Genomic DNA, 12526 nt, shown 5'->3' on the forward strand with positions numbered 1-12526 from the left:
GAATCGATATTAATTGACAATTTTATTGACGCGTAGCAATTATTGAAAATTAACGCGCATTCAGGGGAATTTAATTTATTTATTTAATTTATTTCATCTCTCATCACTCGAAATGATTTTTCCTTCGCAGATAATATGTTCGTCCCCACCGTAGGTAGACAGGACGAAATAAGTGGAGATTTTCTGGATTTTAAATTTATGACTGCAGTAATCGGATAATTGAGTAATTAATACAATTCAAAGTGAAAATGATTACTGGGAATTATTTCCGTTTGCTCCTGGGAGTGCTTGCTGCCCTATTCTTCATTCAGACTGTCTGTAAGTTCTCATAAATGATAACTAACATATTATTTATACCACCAATACCTAATTACCGATAAAATCCTCTGAATTGATATTTCCCAGGCAATTTTATTGAGTCAAAGTGAATCAATCAATTAACTCGTGATTTCTCAAGTGTTAAAATACTTTTCATTATAAAAATAGTACTTAAGCCCCAGGTGAAGACGGCGAATTGTTTGTTTTTCTCAGGGGCATTGGAGGAGAATTGCACAGATTTTCAAGGAGGAACTGTTACCCATGGACTTCTTTATGTTCCTGGGCCAGCGGTTTGCAGTCTCTGCGTTTGTTATCACTCAGAGCCGATGTGGTGCAAAGCTATTTACTGCTCGCCTCCATACGTGAGTCTATTATTTATTATCTCAATAAATAATAATTGAAATAATCTTCCTGGACAACTCGACTGACTTCTCCCAAAAAATTATCCCAATCTCTCCAGAAATGCAAACGATTCAGAGTGGGCGAGCGTTGCTGTGAGTTCCAATGCCTGAACAGTACAGCACCAGATCTGGGACTGCCTGAGTTCAGGATAAACAGCTCGTCGACTCATAATCACTCGAGAAATCCACTGGTGAATGTCCTGAGTGTTGTGACGAGTCTTCTCCTGGCTGATATGATAAGTGACTAGCATGATGGAGTGTCAGTGAATAATTTTATCGGTTGAGGCGATGCACAATGAATTTTATTAATAAAAAGTACCAGGGAGCGAGGAAATATTCAAGTGAACTGAGAACTCGATAATTGAGAGAATGCAGACGTCATCGATAAATCGAGGAGATACTCGATGGCTTCTTGCACTGTCTACCCTTTACCTGGGGCCTCTTGTCGTGCCCCAATTGTCAGATCGAGTGATACGCCATCACTTGCACCACCATTTATCGAGTATTTCCCATAATCGATCTCATGGATACGTATATTCCGATATTTTATTGCTTCATTCATTTTCTTATTGCAATAATGATCAATTGCTTTTTTATCACTCTTACATATCCAGAAAAATAAATTCGGTGGAATTTATTCATTCATTTTTTACTGGAACGCGATTCTTGATGATACGTAGACTCGATTTATTCCGATTTATAAATTTCCAAGTGAATATTAACGAAAATATCTGTAAGATTAGGATTTTGTTAGTGAAGATTTGCTGGAGAAAAAAAAATCATGTCGTATTTTCCTTGGAACTCATTTTCTCGGGAGATATTCGCTGATTAATTATTTTTCTGGATTCAAATTGAAAAATTGTAGTGCTGACACGTATTGATGCTTTGAATTTATTCTAAACTACTAGAGAGAAGCCTGAGGGCCACTGCAAGCCCAAAACGTAAAGATATAACGAATAATCAAATTTTATCTTTGATAATGTTTGATGAATTTTTCCTTCTTCGATTAATGCTTGAATTTTCATAATATTAATGTTTTATTTATCAAATTATCAACATTTTTACATGCGAACTCAAGTCTTTCACACCTAATGTTATAGTTCATCAGTGCCTATGCGAATATAAATAAATATATTAATTTTAAACTCATATCGTAGTTAGGGAGCTGGTACTCCTTGATTAAGGCAAATGAAATGATAAGTTTTATCAATGCGTGCGTTTCAATGTACGATAGAATTTAATATCATAGAGTATATCATAATTATATAAAAATGCTATTATGTATTCCAAAATAGATTTTTTATTACGTTATTCAATCGAGAATTAATAAAGATGTTTTAAATTTATTAAGAATATTTACCCGTTTACCACTATTCACTGGTTTCGTCGACTTTTTATCATTTTCAGGTAAAATTTCGCCGGTGAGATTTCACTTCTTGTAGATTGTGTCGTAAATATCTGTTCGTCTTTGATTGGAAATGGGAATTTGACTTCTCACTTCCTCAACTTCCTCTAGATCTGTAAAAAAAAGGGAAGAGAAGACTTTTTTAAATGGAATCGATGAATAAAACAATTGTCTAAAGTAAAATCGGCAAGCATCAATTAAAGTTGCGATCGGATCTAAATAAATACTATAATATTTTTTAATTTATTATTTGAAGAAATATTTTGTAGAAAATCGGGAATATTTACTGATTTCCGCGACTTCGAGGTTCTGCTCAGTCCCCAGATCACAGATAACCCTGGCCCAGGGGCTAGTCAATTGACTGTGACCCCAGGCGATGTATCCAGGTCCCTTTCCCCTGGCTGGAGACACACAGACCACAAAACACTGATTGTCATTAGCCCTTGACCTCTGGAGCAGCTCCCAATGGAGTGGTCCAGTGGTGAGATTGAAAGCAGCTGGATAAACCAGCATGTGACACCCTCTATTCCTGTACAACTTGGCCATCTCCTCGAATCTGATGTCATAGCAAATACCAATGCCTATTTTGCAGCCTCTGAACTCAAAAATCGTGATATCATCACCAGGTGACAGAGTCTCGCTCTCGAAGAAGGTCATCTTGTCCTTGATATCGATATCAAAGAGGTGCATCTTCCTGTGTTTAGCTATTAATTTACCCTCGCTGTCCCAGACAGTGCAGGTGTTGTACAATTTATCATCATCTCTCTCTGGAATTGTTCCCCCAATGACTAGAATTTTGTTGTCTCTGGCTGCTTTAGACAGTGCAGCACACGTTTCACCGCTGGGAATGGCTTCTGCGTATTTTTTAAAATGCTGGGTACCGTATGGTGAGTTGAAGCACTCGGGGAGGACAACTACGTCGGCTTCCTGTTTTTTTGCCTGATTTATGTGAGACACTGCATTATCAATGTTGGAGGATTTATCTGTGCCAACTGAGAGTTGGGCCAGGGCCAGTCGAAAGCCTGAGAAAGGAGTGATTGGGTTTTGATTATCTGCCAAGGGATTTTTTTTCTTGTAGAAACTTACTTGACATTGATCTGGTGTTGCTGGAGAACACTGGGAGAATTCTCTGCATTGCTCGGAGGTTAGGGTTCAATTATTATCATTGTTGTGATAACAGGGGGAAAAATTTATCACACATACGCATGCAATTATTTTTTAATACTTCAAGTTTTAAAATAGAAAATAATTCCAGAGAAATTTTACAGATATTTGTGCGGACTTGTATTTTTCAATTTTCAATTTTCAATTTCGTTCACGATTTTTTATTAATTCTAGAGAAAATAGGAAACGCTGGATGATTTTGGAATGAAGAGCAGAGAATTAATAAACGATTAAATAATTATGAGGTTTTATATTGAAAAATAAAAATCGAGGGGAGAATAATCTACAAATCTTGACGTAGTCCTCGATTAATTCAAATACAGTACACTCCCGTTATTGTCGCGTACCTGGGGCTGTAGGGGAAGTGTGAATTATTTATTGAATTAATTATTAAATAAATCGAATGGGAGAGAAATTGATCTTTCGCGAAATTCAATTTCTCACCGGACGATACAATGAATTGTTTACATCTTGTAGCTCGAGAATAGAGTGGAAATTCCGAGAGATATGCGAACACAGAAATTGAGGAGAGGTGCGACCAGGTATTCTTACTGTACCAGAAAAAATTTAAAAATCACTAGTCGATCAAGATCTTGATCTTCTGTGATGTTTTCGATTTTTCCTCCTGTCGAGAGACTCTGAGTATCGAGATTTACGTTCTCGGCTTCTGTCTCGAGTTTTCTCCTTTTTCTTGTTTTTCCTGCTGGAATGCTTTTTCGATTTTTTCCTGTGCTCATCAGAGCTCGAACTTCTGTTTCGATTCCTGTGTTTTTTCTTGGTTTTCTTCTCATAGCGATCGTCTGAGCTCGAGCTCGAGCATCTTCGGCGATGGCTGCGTCGATCGTCATCGCTGGAGTCATCGGATTTACGTTTTCTGTTGGAGTCTGAAGAGTTCGAGTTCGATGTTAATTTCTGCCTGTCTGCGTTCGCTTTGTCCTTATACTCAGCGAATTTTGAGGCGTCTGGAAAAAGAATCTACAATTAAATCGTCAGAGTTTGTGGTGAATTCAAAATGATTTTTCTGGTGAATAAAATTTCGAGACAAAAATAAAAACTCAATACTATATAAATGAATCGAATAATTAATATATAACAAATTTTTTTTTTATTCACCAGAAAATAATTCGTAGTCCATAAAAAGTATTTACTCAAAATTTTGGAATATTTCGTGTACTCGTCTTTCGTCACGGGTTCCACTAAACATTCATTAAGTGAAACAGACTCTCCACCGATTGTTAATTTAACAATTAGCCTGCCGGAGTCCTCATCCAGACCCTCCAGGACTCCGTAATTATGATGATGCTTTCCTCCCAGTATTTTAACGAATGCTCCAACAATTAATTGCAATTGTTCCTGCTCCTTCGTCTTTTTCTCCACATTTTTGGCCTTGAGGACTGCCTTGTCAGCACCCAGACCCATTCCTCGTGGCCTCAATTCAGGTATTTTAGGCTCTACGTGCCTGAAAAACAATAACAATCATTTTAATTTGAAACGATAAATGCAGACGTACATTAAATTATGGATTATCCCTTACTGTTCATTTTTACCGAGACCTTTTCCCGGTTGCCATCCCATCCCACGCAGCATTGCCAATCCGTAAGACTCGATTGGAATTTGTTCATAATCTTCTAGTGTTGACTAAAAGAGAGATTAATAATTAATTCAAAGTATTTGAGGTAATTCCTGTGGATTTATCATTTATACCTCACGTTGGCCCTCTAAATTGTCAGTATTGTGAAGAGGCAGTGTTAGATCTTTCGGCTCGACTTTAACATCTTTCCCCAAATCATTGAGAATCTCCTGGGCTGCCTGTTCCTCTAATGAGACAGTTATCTCATCGTCAGGCTCTTTTTTTATCCCTGAAATGTCCATGGGGACTCCATCACTCGAGACATTCCCATTGGGAACTCGTAATTTCGAATTCTTCTCGTCAGCTTTTTCATCACTCTCTTCGTTCTTCAATTTCGTCTCGAAAATATCTGCATCGACTTTGTTAATAATTCTGTCGTGCCACGTTCTTGATCCCAGCATGGGAATCACCAGGGGTTCATCATTTTTCTCCTCTTCTCTGTTATCAAGAAAATGTTTATTTTATTTTTATGGTGGGGAAAGCCTTTTGAGGTTAACCCTTTAATTCTCAGACAAAAAATACTCACCCAATAATTTTAATCGTTTTTTCATCAAGATAATCGATGAAATCGATTTTTTTAGCTTCCGGTTCGGCGACATTTTTCAAAACTGGTTTTTTTATAGACTTGGAAAATCCGAATGAAATTTTTTTCCCCCCCTCACCAATCATAACAGCAAAAAAACAAAAAAAAACCGGGAAAAAAAATATCAAAACGAGAAAAAACACGCCACACTCACAACAGAAAAATAAAAAAAAAAAAAATTCTCAAAAACCTTAAATATTGTAAATAAAAACACACATTTGTGTGATTACACCGATCGCGGTGCTCACGTAAACACAACGACGGAGTGAATGATAAAAAATTTCAAAAACCGACAGTGACAGCAGCGCCCACACAAAATCCCAGTTTCATAAAAAAAAATTAGCGTTGTCCCAGCCGCTAAGGTGACCAGAGCATTTTCAATTTCAAGTGATATTCATTTTGAATTTTTCCACCAAATCATTATGACCATTTTTTATTTTATTTAAAAATCATTACCATCTGCTGGCGTCATTCCCATCAGTCGAAAAATAATCAAATCCTTGAACCAATGCGCATGCGTGACCTTGAGTCAAGGTGACCGGTTGGCAGTTCCACGAAGAAGGGGGAAAAACGATCACTTGGGGTCCATCACTCCACCAGTCGACGCGTCTCTGTCTCAAATAAATAAATCCCCAACATCCGAGAGTTGTCACCCAAAATCAATTGACTAAATCCAGTGAAAATGTCAATGAGCGACATAGATCATGAGAAGAAGAAACAAATATCTGTCAGAGGTATTGTTGATGTTGTGAATGTTGGAAATATCAAGAAGGCTTTCAACCGGCATGTACATTACACCCTGGTGAAGGACAGGAATGTCGCCACCAGCAGAGATTACTACTTTGCATTGGCACACACTGTCAAGGACAATCTTGTATCGAGGTGGATCCGAACACAGCAGCATTATTACGAGAATGATCCTAAGGTAATTGCTCACATTATTATTTTGAGGTATATGAAGGCCTCGAGACCTTGAGCTGATTGACACTGATAGATAGATCTGATCGTCTAACACTTCAGCTGCTTGAACCAATTACGGGACTATAATAGATGTTTTAGATCGTCTAAACAATAAATATGCCCGGAGTTTTATTGATTTATCAGAGGACTTTCGAGAAGTATTTTCAATTAAATAATGTCTGATGAATTTTTTTTTCAATCGAGGAATTGCATGTTTGCATTTTTTATGGTTTTTATTTCGGTAGTTTTTGTTGGGCAATTGGAGAATTTATTTTAAACTCAACTTGCGATGTCGTTTCATCTCGAAACGCTGTTGTGACGTCATTTTATTTGAGAGATCAATGAGAGCAATTTTAGGATCACGTACGAGAATATCTGGAGATGGGTGAAATTTTCAGGGTTTTAATTCGGGGGGTGTTAATTGAAATTTTTATTACTGAGAGAATGGGAAATTTTCATTGTGTAGAATTGGCACTTTGACGTGTTTCAAAGCCAAGATTCAGCTCGTTGGAACATTTCCAAATTCATTTCCCACATTTTGACGGTCATGTTGATGTTTTTGGGGATATCTATTGTTTATTTTTATTTCAAGTTCACAGCATTTTTAACGGTCCACTATTTTTTTTAATTATGAGAGAATTAATAGGAGACTTTCATGATTTTTTTTTCAGAGAGTCTATTATCTCTCCTTGGAATACTACATGGGGAGAACTTTACAGAATACGATGATAAATCTGGGAATTCAGGGAGCATGTGATGAAGCAATGTACCAGGTAACAGATCCTAAAATAATGATTATCAGTATAACCGAGGGAGATATCGAAATTTTTGTTAGAATCTTTTTTCCGCGGGGAATTGAGATCTCGAAAAAATATATCTACAAAAATTTTGCTATTTCTCTTATTTTCCGTGATATTTGTGAAAAATAAACAGAGGATAAATCCATTCTCTGTAGATGGGTCTGGACATTGAGGAGTTGGAGGACCTCGAGGAGGACGCAGGCCTGGGAAATGGTGGGTTGGGTCGACTGGCTGCCTGTTTCCTCGACAGCATGGCAACCCTGGGTCTAGCAGCCTACGGTTACGGTATTCGTTACGAATACGGAATATTCGCCCAGAAGATTAAGAATGGTGAGCAGCTGGAGGAACCAGATGACTGGTTGCGCTATGGAAATCCTTGGGAGAAAGCTCGCCCCGAGTTCATGCTGCCAGTGAATTTCTACGGGCATGTGATCGACACCCCAGAGGGTAGAAAATGGGTGAACACTCAGGTGATATTTGCGATGCCGTACGACTCGCCAATTCCAGGGTACAAGAACAATCACGTCAATACCCTGCGTCTGTGGTCTGCCAAGTCCCCGATAGAATTCAATCTCAAGTTTTTCAACGACGGTGATTACATCCAGGCTGTTTTCGACAGAAATCTAGCTGAGAATATCAGTAAAGTCCTGTATCCCAACGACAACTTCTTCGAGGGAAAGGAACTCCGGCTTAAGCAGGAGTACTTCATGGTGGCTGCCACTCTCCAGGACATCATCAGGCGTTACAAATCCAGTAAATTTGGGTCACGTGATCACCATAGAACCGGTTTCGAGCAGTTCCCCGACAAAGTGGCGATTCAATTGAACGACACTCATCCGTCCCTGGCAATTCCTGAGCTGATGCGAGTGCTTGTGGACGTGGAGGGCCTCCCCTGGGAGAAAGCCTGGGACATCACCACGAGAACCTGCGCCTACACCAACCACACGGTTCTTCCAGAAGCCTTGGAGCGCTGGCCAGTCTCAATGCTCCAGAGTATTCTACCTCGTCATCTGGAGATCATCTATCACATTAATTTCCTTCACCTCAAAGAGGTGGGAGCCAGGTATCCTGGGGACTTTGATCGACTTCGAAGAATGTCGCTGATTGAAGAGGATGGAGAGAAACGAGTCAACATGGCTCACCTCTCAATCGTTGGATCACACGCGATCAATGGAGTCGCCAGGATTCACTCTGAGATCTTGAAGGACTCGGTCTTCAGAGAATTTTATGAAATGCACCCCGATAAATTCCAGAACAAGACCAATGGCATTACACCGAGACGATGGCTGTTGCTCTGCAATCCCAATTTGTCTGATGTAATCGAGTCGAAGATTGGTTCTGACTGGGCAGTACATCTTGAACAGCTGCAGCAACTGAAAAAGTTGGCGAGGGATCAAAATTTCCAGAGGTCTGTGGCCAAAGTCAAACAGGAGAACAAGCTAAGACTGGCTGAACTACTCGAGAAGGAGTACGGGGTCAAGGTGAATCCTGCCTCTCTCTTCGATATACAGGTGAAGAGAATTCACGAGTACAAGCGACAATTGTTGAACTGCCTTCACATTATCACGTTGTATAACCGAATCAAGAAGAATCCTTCAGCTCCGTTTGTCCCAAGGACAATTATGATCGGTGGTAAAGCAGCCCCTGGATATCTTCTCGCTAAAAAAATTATCAAGCTCATCTGCAGTGTTGGTCAGGTCGTTAACAATGATCCTATTGTTGGTGATAAACTCAAGGTAATCTTCTTGGAGAATTACCGAGTTACTCTTGCTGAGAAGATAATTCCAGCCGCTGATCTCAGCGAGCAGATATCCACTGCTGGCACTGAGGCCTCAGGCACTGGTAATATGAAGTTTATGCTGAATGGTGCATTGACTATTGGAACTCTGGATGGAGCCAATGTGGAGATGGCTGAGGAAATGGGCAATGAGAATATCTTCATTTTTGGAATGACCGTTGATGAGGTGGAGGACCTGAAGAGACGCGGGTACAACGCCTGGGATTATTATAATAAATTGCCAGAGGCCAAACAGTGCATTGATCAAATCACTGGTGGATTCTTCAGTCCTAATAATCCTGATGAGTTCAAGGACATTGGGGATGTCCTCATGAAGTGGGACAGATTCTATCTTCTCGCGGATTATGAGGATTACATCAAAACCCAGGATAAGGTCTCCAAGGTTTATCAGGACAGCACCAAGTGGATGGAGATGGCCATTCACAATATCGCAAGTTCTGGTAAATTCTCATCGGACAGAACCATTGGTGACTACGCCAGGGAGATCTGGGGAGTTGAGCCATCCTGGAAGGCACTTCCTGATCCTCATGAGCCCAGGGATGTTCAATAAGTCTGCATCTCGTTTTTTGAGGGCTGATGCTAGGGAGATTGTTGTTGATTGTTTTGGAGTTTAAGTAATTTCAATTCGTTTTCTTGAGTGAAAATGAATTGTAAATTATTTCGATACTTTTTTGGATTCAATGATGACTCTCTCGTAATCTTACTGATATACATCGAATTATAATCTCGAGAATAATAGTTCTCTTTGAATTCATTTACATATTGTTTATATAGCAGTCGGTGATAATGTTATCAGCTCACATTTTTCTTCGCACAATTGACATTTTCATGCCAAAGTTCAGAGCTCGTGGCAGCTACTAATGTGTTCCGAGAGTTTTACAAAAATAAAAGAAGGGATTGAGTCTGAATCAAAGTTAGAGAAAAGTATTCGTCACATACAATATTTTTTTAAAATACTCAAATCAATAATGGATAAAGGTACAAAGAGATACTGAATTGTTAAATGAGAGATCTATGACAGATGGTAAACTAATTTATATAGGATAATGCCTAAATATACAGTCGTGAATGGCTTTTAATTCAGAATTGATGATGGATTATATTTCTGGATGTTGTTAACTTCTTTGTGCCATCTGTGAGGAATTTTTGCACGTGTGGCTCGTTGCAACAAATAAATGCATTGCTGAGACTTTATTTTGTGTTTATTATTAAAAATTCATGAAAAATATCTATTTATTTATTCTCCACAATTATTTCTCCGTGATATAACCAAAAAATTATTTTTTAAATCGTTCCCTTTTCAAATCATTTGATGATAAAAAAAAAATCGTCAGGGTGTGAATTAGTCATCGGTTCTACTGGAATTATAACGAGATCATAATACGATACATAATGATGTATATACTGTGATATATAATGTACTATGCGGTGTCCATTGCGTGGAAATTCCAACAATGTCGCAGGTCAGACCGTCTGTGGAAAATTTTGAAAATAATGATATTCAAACGAAACCTGTGGTGAGTAGCACTTGACAATTGTCCTCTCTTGAACCTCCAGATAAATTAGAATAAATCAATAAATCAATAAATAATGGTTTTGAATTAAAAAAATGACAGCCGATCAAAGGATTTTTTTATTGTAATTCACATTCGGCGTTCGGTTCCCCTTCGGCAATCATCGGAGGCTGACGTCGACGCCGCGAAATTCGAATCGCTGCAAAAATCTGACGCTTCGATTTGTTTATTTATTCAATTCCGTAAAAAAAATGGTGGGAAATTATTTATGTTGCAGAATGAATCGAATCCAGTGGAGCCGATCAGACTCGAGATTAAATCGGCAATAATTGTCATTGGATTTATACCGAATAATTCCAAAAGGTAATTATCCGTTTTTTAATTTCAATTCGTCGTATGTTTCTCTGGATTATAAAATTGCGTTAAAATTATCTGTCGTTTTTTTTTTATTCAATGCGCAATGTGAAGTTGTTAGAGAGAAAATGAATGTGACAAACAAAAAATAATCTAGAGGCAAAAGAGAAACGACAGGGAAAATTGGGGATTGAGGGAGCGGTTGCTCGGGAGAGTTTGGGGTGTATCAAAAATCTTAAATCATGTGAATTAATCTTGAGACAGTTTTTCGTTCAATTTAACATGTCGATCGACTGGAAATATTGCTCTGCACTTTAATCCACGATTGGACCGGGGATATTGTGTGAGGAATACAAAAATCAAGGGATCCTGGGACTCCGAGGAGACGTGCTCCAGAGTCGGAGGAATAAATCCACTTTTTCCAAGAAATTCCTACTTTCATCTCCTGATTTTCTGCGGCTCGAGAGAATTTCAGGTGTGAAATTAATTTCGAGATATCCTTTGAGAAAATGAATTCAATTCATCTTTAGATTTTAATAATTCAACTCTTTCATATATTTTTTGTTGCAGATTGCTGTCAATGGAGAACACTTCTGCGAATTTCCATATCGATTGTCCCTCGAATCGATCACGAATTTCGAGTACGTGGGAGACGTCGAGGACGTGAGAATTCGATTAACAAAATTGAATATTTATCCAGATCCGAAGATTATTAAGCCCCGCCGATACCTTGAACTCTCCCCAGAGAAGCCTCTCGCTTTTAATCTCGTGCGTATGATTGTGATATTTTTTATTCCATCGAATTCATTAGATTTATGTAATTTGTTTACGAGAATTGGAGACATACTTTGTTTAACAACTTATCTACCTCTTTTTCAATCGGTTATCGCAGATTATTTCGACTCAAAATGATGAAATCATTAATTTCCCAATAAATTTACAATATCACTTAATTATATAATCGGCGATGGTTTATCGAGTTATTGGAAAGAATAACGTCAGACGAATATTTTTACTCTCAAATCTTCTGAGCAATTGGTTTTCTTCCTTTGAATAATTATCATAATTTATATTTTATATTAACAATTATTCCTTTCAATTCCAGGAAGTTCCCTGTACGATTTCCCTATCCCAACCCCTCGCATTCGGCACTAAAATATTCATAAAAGGACGTCTGAAACTCTTACCCCATTCGTAAGTTTGATTTTAAGATATTCCTGAATGCCACTGGACTCCAGTAATTTATTCCTCGAATAAATTTATTTATTCAGCTTCTACGTGAATCTCCAGAGAAGTCAATTATACTACCCCCATCCGGATATCGCACTGCATTTAAATCCTAGATTTTTATTCGGAAATCATCCGTCCTGTGTCGTGATGAATTGCTGGACCAACGGTGCCTGGAGTGCTGAGGAAAGACACGAGGGACAATTGTCCTGGGGTCCAGGACGTGATTTCCTCTTGACGTAAGATAGTATTAAAATTATCCAAACTAGCGGAAACATCATATTTGATAATTTTTTAATTTAGAATTCGATGTGAGTATGAAGGGTACAATATCTGGCTGGACAACAAGATAATCGGAATCTTCCAGCATCG

At 38.4% G+C, this 12526-nt stretch overlaps 5 protein-coding genes across 5 annotated transcripts in view; 3 read left to right on the forward strand and 2 right to left on the reverse strand.

Moving 5' to 3' along the window:
* LOC105270858 (uncharacterized) overlaps positions 1–2072 on the forward strand; it is a 3118-nt gene extending 1046 nt beyond the window's left edge. Inside the window, exons 2-4 of the mRNA XM_011312079.1 lie at positions 131–318; positions 532–680; positions 779–2072. Coding sequence (XP_011310381.1) covers positions 249–318; positions 532–680; positions 779–967 — 408 coding nt within the window. The 5' untranslated portion in view covers positions 131–248 and the 3' untranslated portion in view covers positions 968–2072. The remainder of the gene's footprint in view (positions 1–130; positions 319–531; positions 681–778) is intronic.
* LOC105270857 (omega-amidase NIT2) lies at positions 2002–3316 on the reverse strand. The gene is made up of 3 exons (XM_011312078.1): positions 3211–3316; positions 2412–3146; positions 2002–2237 (listed from the first exon to the last, which is right to left on the reverse strand). The coding sequence occupies exons 1-3, from the start codon at positions 3257–3259 to the stop codon at positions 2149–2151; spliced, it is 873 nt and encodes a 290-aa protein (XP_011310380.1). The 5' UTR covers positions 3260–3316; the 3' UTR covers positions 2002–2148.
* A 206-nt stretch (positions 3317–3522) lies between these two features.
* LOC105270907 (G patch domain and KOW motifs-containing protein) lies at positions 3523–5587 on the reverse strand. Its single transcript, XM_011312141.1, has 5 exons — positions 5445–5587; positions 4993–5356; positions 4823–4926; positions 4437–4747; positions 3523–4250 (listed from the first exon to the last, which is right to left on the reverse strand). The coding sequence occupies exons 1-5, from the start codon at positions 5585–5587 to the stop codon at positions 3874–3876; spliced, it is 1299 nt and encodes a 432-aa protein (XP_011310443.1). The 3' UTR covers positions 3523–3873.
* Positions 5588–6054: 467 nt separating this feature from the next.
* GlyP (glycogen phosphorylase) lies at positions 6055–10253 on the forward strand. The gene is made up of 3 exons (XM_011312081.1): positions 6055–6426; positions 7133–7234; positions 7417–10253. The coding sequence occupies exons 1-3, from the start codon at positions 6184–6186 to the stop codon at positions 9607–9609; spliced, it is 2538 nt and encodes an 845-aa protein (XP_011310383.1). The 5' UTR covers positions 6055–6183; the 3' UTR covers positions 9610–10253.
* Positions 10254–10348: 95 nt separating this feature from the next.
* On the forward strand, positions 10349–12521 carry LOC105270860 (galectin-4-like; the record flags this gene model as incomplete). The annotated part of the gene is made up of 7 exons (XM_011312080.1): positions 10349–10576; positions 10851–10936; positions 11192–11402; positions 11498–11695; positions 12033–12121; positions 12199–12393; positions 12458–12521. Coding segments are annotated over exons 1-7 (906 nt in total), but the record flags the coding sequence as incomplete, so codon positions are not given.
* Positions 12522–12526: the final 5 nt, after the last annotated feature.

Source organism: Fopius arisanus, unplaced genomic scaffold, assembly GCF_000806365.1.
Source record: "Fopius arisanus strain USDA-PBARC FA_bdor unplaced genomic scaffold, ASM80636v1 scaffold00096, whole genome shotgun sequence".
NCBI lineage: Eukaryota > Metazoa > Arthropoda > Insecta > Hymenoptera > Braconidae > Fopius > Fopius arisanus.

Excerpts from the sequence above, each read along its gene's own strand:
- LOC105270857 (XM_011312078.1), bottom strand. The coding sequence starts at position 3,259 with ATGCAGAGAATTCTCCCAGTGTTCTCCAGCAACACCAGATCAATGTCA. Across the intron at positions 3,147-3,210 it reads CAACACCAGATCAATGTCAA|GCTTTCGACTGGCCCTGGCC; the intron begins GTAAGTTTCTAC and ends CTCCTTTCTCAG. Across the intron at positions 2,238-2,411 it reads CCTCGAAGTCGCGGAAATCA|ATCTAGAGGAAGTTGAGGAA; the intron begins GTAAATATTCCC and ends TTTTTTTTACAG.
- LOC105270907 (XM_011312141.1), bottom strand. The coding sequence starts at position 5,587 with ATGATTGGTGAGGGGGGGAAAAAAATTTCATTCGGATTTTCCAAGTCT. Across the intron at positions 4,927-4,992 it reads ATTTAGAGGGCCAACGTGAG|TCAACACTAGAAGATTATGA; the intron begins GTATAAATGATA and ends TCTCTCTTTTAG. Across the intron at positions 4,251-4,436 it reads GAAATATTCCAAAATTTTGA|ACGCCTCAAAATTCGCTGAG; the intron begins GTAAATACTTTT and ends TTCTTTTTCCAG.
- GlyP (XM_011312081.1), top strand. The coding sequence starts at position 6,184 with ATGTCAATGAGCGACATAGATCATGAGAAGAAGAAACAAATATCTGTC. Across the intron at positions 6,427-7,132 it reads ATTACGAGAATGATCCTAAG|AGAGTCTATTATCTCTCCTT; the intron begins GTAATTGCTCAC and ends TTTTTTTTTCAG. Across the intron at positions 7,235-7,416 it reads GTGATGAAGCAATGTACCAG|ATGGGTCTGGACATTGAGGA; the intron begins GTAACAGATCCT and ends CATTCTCTGTAG.